The sequence below is a fragment of the Cucumis sativus genome, unplaced genomic scaffold, assembly GCF_000004075.3.
Source record: "Cucumis sativus cultivar 9930 unplaced genomic scaffold, Cucumber_9930_V3 scaffold91, whole genome shotgun sequence".
Classification (NCBI taxonomy): Eukaryota; Viridiplantae; Streptophyta; class Magnoliopsida; order Cucurbitales; family Cucurbitaceae; genus Cucumis; species Cucumis sativus.
The window spans coordinates 201,681-208,215 of NW_022279580.1; the positions used below are offsets into that span (position 1 = coordinate 201,681).

The following is a 6,535-nucleotide window of genomic DNA, read 5'->3' on the forward strand; positions in this document are numbered from 1 at the left end:
AATAACTCAACCTATCATTTGATTAGATGACCTTAGGTTCGTTTGATAAACACTTTAGTTTTTGGATACATTTTGTAACTAATTTGAAAACAAAAGCGTTTGTTTTTCATTTTCAGTTTTCCTTCCTAATTTTAAAAAAGAAAAAACAAAAGAATGAATTGAATACTAACACAGTAAAAGACTAATAATAACTGAATGCATACGCAAAATACATAAACATAAACAAGTACGAACCCAAGCAATTCAGCTTATCATCAACTAATTTATGACTATCATAATTAAAGGGTACTAAAATGATTTAATAACTTATGGATTAATAGAACGAATCTTACACCTAATATTAGCTACACAAATATGAGTACAAAGAACAGGGGGGAAACCCATATGCAGCCCAATAACATCCAAGGAAAACCAAAGTTTGAAATTGTTCTACCAAATCTTCCTAAATATTGATGTGATAAGACAAAATGGTCATCAAGACCATATAACAACATTTGACAATCAATTTCTATTTTCATCATTATTTTTAATGAAAATAACTGCAAGAGAACATTTTCAAAAAATAAAAAATAAGCAAAACAAAACAAAAAATGACAGATATAAGAAATTAGACAAAGAAGAATTGGGATTGAAGTTTTATTTGATGATTTAATAAAACGCTTGCAGGCACCTCACTTTACATAATTAACAGCCATGGTGAAGATATGTGGAAAATAACAAAAATTGAAGATTAATATAATAATGCTAAAGTCTCAATGTAAGATCAGGTGAAGAAGTACTCGTTGTTGATGGTGCCATTCTCGTATCTGAGTTCAGACTTGGAATTTCAGATGCTTCCCGAGCCGTAGAATCAATGAATTCGCCATTTACTCGTCGAAAACTCCCTGGCCAAAATGGCCCAACATCATCCTCTTCCACAAAATATTGCATTCCAATGTAGCCTTGATCAATCATGGCTCCAGGTCTAGCACTAAATGGCCGTTCTCCAGGTAAGATTTTACGGTGCACTGCAGCATGAGCTTCGATCCCAAGCGATCGATATGCAGAACCGTGTAGTGGCAGTGAAGCTAAGCTGGTATATCTGTTCGAGAACATACCCATTCGCATCGCTCGCTTTGCCATTGTCCTCTCCCTCTTATGAGCATTTTGATGGCCGCCTAGGGCCTGTGAGCTGAAGAATTTACGCTGACAGTAATTGCATGAAAATATCCTCAGGCTTGTTGGGCCCGAAATATGACCAACTACATCACTACTAGTCTCCCCACTTCCTTTTGCGTCGATATCATTTGAGTTAAAATGAAGAGTCAAGTCAAGGGAAACTAAACCTTGATCATGATTTGCTTTTATTGAGTTCGTTAGGCAGGAGGTTGTACCACTGTCCTTGGCCGTGTCAGAAAAAGCTTTGCTACTCATTTCTGAATCTTTTTCACATTCCAAATTAAACATTGGTGATCCCATATTGGAAATAGGATTTAGAATAACACGGTCGAAACTTTCGTTGACAATATGAAACACCGACAAAAGAATCGATGTTGGATGTCACCAATGTTGATTTTAACCTGCAAGAACAATGAAAACTTAACTAATGCAACTTTGTAAGAATCGGCAGGATTTATGCCACTTCAAGTCTCCATCAGCCTACGATAAACTAGAACAGTATGTTATGGTGCCACGGCTCGGTATCACACTACGACAAAAAATAATCACTGCTTATGTTCTTAGGATTTGGAACCTAAAAGGGCGAGCCATGCCTGTAATGCAAAACTATATATGCACAAAATAGAGATAAACACTCATCATACTAATGAAATACAAGGTCGGTGACCTTATATCAAGAGAAATAAAGTCTGTTAACGTAAAGGTAACTAGAACATCATCTCAATAGAAAATTTTAATAGATATTGCTAAGAATTTTCCACAGGTCTGTTTTTGAGAACTGAAAACAAATTCAATAGCATGACCTTTAATCACGTAAGATTTATGATACACAAAAAGTTAGTTTAGAGACAATAAGCAATGGAGCTTAATTATGACATACTAACTAATCTAGGTGTTTGGAAGTCAATACTTATGCACCTAAATTCACAAAGTAGGAAGTAATAATATAAACAGGACAGGTGCTTGGGGACTTTGGTACTTGCATATAAAAGTTGCATAATTGTTTTTTTTCTTTCACAAAGTGCCGAACATTCTTTGAAAAAGAAAATGAAAGATTACAAATGGGTGCACAAACTAATCCCAAACAAAACCAGTTGAACTAAAAGAGTAACGGGTTCCAATCAAAACAAAATGAAACATAAAGGCCAAAGGGTATTTACAGAAAACTATGCAATTGAAGCTCAAAGAGAAACATGAAACCTAACAACGTCCCACCCATCCTTCTTGGTTTTTCCCATCCTCTTAACACCTGATTGTTTCTCTCAAACCAAATACCCCATAATACCACATGTGCCACGATCCACCAAAACCGACCATTATCGAAGATTGGTGGGTGAGAAAGGAGCTCCTTGACCATCAAACACACATCTCTCAGTCTAACACCTTGGAAGCTAAACTATTTAAATAAACTATCCCAAACCAAACTAGCAAAAACGTAAAAAAATGGTCAAAGTCCTTAGTTGTGCCTTCGAAAAAGAGACAACACTTCAGAGACATCAAACTACACAACATCCTCAAAACATCCAACATGTTAATTCTTCTGCGGAGGACCTGCCAAGTAAAAAGATTCACCTTCTTCAAAAGTTTTACCTTACACGGCAGAAAAACCGAACGAATGGAGGAAGAGGAATTCATTGAAGACACAAAAAGAATAATAACCGAAGCTATCTAATATGCAAGAAACCTAGAGAAGATCCCTCCTCCCAATATGAACAAAAGCCCTCTCAACAAACGAGAGAAGGCTAATGTCTGTGTTTCCCCCTTGGTTAATGGACAACAAAACCAAGATCTAGAATCAAACCATTCTCTAGACGAGAGAGAGTGGACCCCACAAAATGATTCCACATGGAAGAAATCATGTATGAATGATGAGACGTGAAGTGGAAAGGTCTATCCCCCTAACATTCGTCTTCTTAAAGGAGGAATCCCTCCATCACCCACCCACAGACTCCACACGGGATAAACAACGGAAAACAATGAAAGCCATCGAATATAGCTCTCCAAGGATTTCTAGAAGTGGCTTTCAGAGCCTTGTGCAAGGACAACTCAGAAGGGGAAGAAGATCACACTTGCTTGCAATAACCTTATGACATAGACTCAAAAGTCAAAGCTTGCAGGGAAAACACCATAACCACTTAGCCAAGAAGACCTCTTTTCAAACCATGGTGAAGGACACCTCTTGGAGGATTCTAGAAAATTAAGATCATTCAATTGATGAATGAATACATCAACTACAAGCCTATAAGTCGTTTGACTTACCTAAGACCTGCTGGAAAATAAGAACCAGTGCCAAGGAACTTGACAACTTAACCTAGAACAATTAACCAATGGGTAATTTACAGAACCAAGGGGAATTAAACGGCCTAAAACAAAGAGTAAGACTTACTGACCACACATGAACAATATAAACGAAGAGAGAGAGTAAGTTTAACACAAAAAACCAGTTGATTAAGGGTAAGTTTGTATTATTTCCAACCAACTGAACCTTCTCAAGAACTCTGCAGCCACTCAAAATACGTTGAATCATTAGTTTGATCCTTGAACTTCTAGGGCGTTTGGGGCACCAATTATACTAAGACTGTAATAACCACTTACTGCTACAGTAAAAACTATTTTGTTATCTCCAATCAGCTACAATCAACATTATTTCAAAACCCCCCATTTGCTACAGTTTTTATTATTTTCTATTACTTTTACTATTTAACATTCATCGTTTTTTTTCATTCTTTGCACATACTATTATAACTAAAACTAAAATAATCTACACCTCAAACACTAACTATTATAATTCAACTATAATAACCTAGGACCATAATAACCAACTCGTTGCCCTAAACGCTCCCTTAGTATTGTATTTGTTAAAATATGCATTTAACGAAATGCTTGTAGGTCTCTAAATATCTGCTATAGCCTATTTAGTTTTTATAAATTGAAACGATTTTAATATGCCCTTGAACTCGCAATCTTGTTTCTAATAAGCTGGTGTCACTAACTCCATTAATTAACTGCTTAAACCTGCCTAAGATTAGGTAGTTGCATTATCATTAAGTAATGTAATATAGTCAAGCATTTCACAGAGGCATTAAACTGATGGAGTTGTTGGTAGGAATCTATTAAACACAAAATTTAAATTTCGAATCAATTAAAAACTTTTTTTAGAGGGACAAAATAGATACAACCTTTGAAAGTCCAGAAATCAATAACAGGCATTTGAAGTATAAAGTCTCAAGATGCTACCCTAAATTTTGTGAACAAACATGTAGTTTAATCTTTTAAACATATGTCATTCAGAGTCAAGGACAATCATAGAATAAAAAAGAAATTTTTGCCTACCTGTTTTTTATTATTAAATAATTAAACCATGTGATGTTCACCGGTATCACATTTCAACCTTCCTGTCTGGCTTTCAAGATACAAACAACCAGGAGAAACCATAAGAAATTGAAGTAAAATTTGAAGACGGGAGAAATTATGTGAGTAATTGAATAGATACATTTTTATTGTTTTTTTTAAAAAAGTAAAAGTTTAAACGTCTAATTTTGGAGGCTGTATGACTTAAAGCCCTAAACTAATAAATTAGTGTCATACTAGGAAACAAACTTCCCAACAAAATAATGTAATGAAAACCTGAAAGGGAAGAAGTCTGAGAACCAATAAGAAAGAGATTATGAAAATACAAATCAGTTCATAAATATCAAAAGGAGGAATAATTACCAAAATAAAAAGAACTCCCGAAGGGAATTAGAAAACACACTAAATCAATTGACTCAAAACCTTAACATTTCATCCATTTCTTGACGAAAGATAATCTTGGTGGCATTCAACAAAGGGATAATACACATTTTCTTCTTTAAGGAATGGCCACAAGATATAATATGAAAAGACTCTGATATTCCTTGAATGAAACCTTCGAATTTGAAGCCATAAAGTAAAAGGCATGAACAAGCGACAACAAGTAAAGTAGTTGCAGTTGCAGTTGATAAAGAAAAACAACAAGAAGAGGTCATGTGCAACTACTTGTAACTAAGGATGGTTTAGAGTCAGAGGTCTGTTGAATTATCTCACACAATGTATCTTTTATCGCTTAAGTAAAATGAAAGAAGTTCTATTGACATTTGTTTTTACGGAGAAGAAAAGGATAAACTCATTACATCAATAATCTTCTTTGTTAAATTAATTACCCTAAAAAACCTAATACCGCACTAATTAACAAAGACATAGTCATCCCTCTCCTCATTATGTTCTCAACTCCCATTAGCCAATTGCTTACTATAATATTAACTAACTGACAATAAAACCAAAGAGAAGCGAAATCCGACTGAAATAGAAACAAACAGGTACTCAAAATTCTCCAATGACTATTTTCTTGTATCTATCCATCTTCAACTTCCAACCTAAAACCGTTATGCTTATCACTAAAACAGAAAATTAAGATAATTAACTAATGAGCATACTATTACAAGCTAAACTCACGAAAAGGCCACTTCTAGATAATTCGAGTCAACATTTACTGAAGAAAACGCGTTCTGCACCAGTGTTCTTTCACCTAATAGCTGGCTACAAAGTTCTAAACAGAGAAAATATTGACAATTATCCATTTCTAAAGAGAATTAATAACAAAATTGGAAGACCCTCTTGAGAACAGGAGCAGAAAGGAAAAAGGGTTCCCTAAGTTAGCAGATAAAAACCCAAGAAATCACAAATTCGAGTAGAAAAGAGGAGAAAATCCCAGAGAAAAAAGGTATCCAGATGAAAGGTTGGGAAGAAAGTGAAAAACCCATGAAGCAAAAATGGATGAAAGAGAAAGAGCAATATGAAGCAGAATGAAAGAGAAAGTGGTTCTTACCATGCGTAAAAATGGATTTATGGAGAGGTTCAGATGGAGATGAAATTGGGAGTTGAAGAAGAGGTTTTGAGAGTGAATTAGTTGAGTGTTGTAGTACTACATAAAGCAAAGTAAGAGAAACGCAGACAAAGAGACACAATTTGTTTTTAAGTCATGGTGGTGGGTACTCGACGCAGAGTGAGAGTCAGAGAGATTGAAGCAGCCATAAATATACAAGGTTAGATGGGAAAGTTTCTATTTCCATCGCATGCTTCAAAAAAATGAAGTATTTTTTCCGTACACATTGGATCCAACTATAGATATTTTGGTAGCTAACACATTTTTGTTTACCAAGACACTCTTTACCGCTACCGATTACTTATAATAGTATAAGTTTTTATAGTCTCTCTTTGACCCTCACGAATGGAGTGCGATATTTTAGTCAACTTCACGTTTGGGGCATGGATTAAGCAAAAAGAGAATTAGTGTTCCCTTATTTTACGTTGAAATTCATGCCACACATTGTTTCACTCTATGCCACACTATTTCATT

The 6,535-nt window shown here is 35.0% G+C and overlaps 1 protein-coding gene across 3 annotated transcripts; it reads right to left on the reverse strand.

The window, feature by feature from the left end:
• Nucleotides 1-607: 607 nt before the first annotated feature.
• On the reverse strand, nucleotides 608-6,223 carry LOC101204772 (zinc finger protein 4). Of its 3 annotated transcripts, none has more exons than XM_031890076.1 (3): nucleotides 6,005-6,223; nucleotides 4,492-4,557; nucleotides 608-1,559 (listed from the first exon to the last, which is right to left on the reverse strand). In XM_031890076.1, the coding sequence occupies exon 3, from the start codon at nucleotides 1,456-1,458 to the stop codon at nucleotides 745-747; it is 714 nt and encodes a 237-aa protein (XP_031745936.1). In that variant the 5' UTR covers nucleotides 1,459-1,559; nucleotides 4,492-4,557; nucleotides 6,005-6,223; the 3' UTR covers nucleotides 608-744. The 3 variants fall into 3 exon arrangements, with proteins under 3 accessions (XP_031745936.1, XP_031745937.1, XP_004140418.1); XM_031890077.1 differs by having other exon boundaries at nucleotides 4,492-4,561; XM_004140370.3 differs by lacking the exon at nucleotides 4,492-4,557 and having other exon boundaries at nucleotides 6,005-6,218.
• Nucleotides 6,224-6,535: the final 312 nt, after the last annotated feature.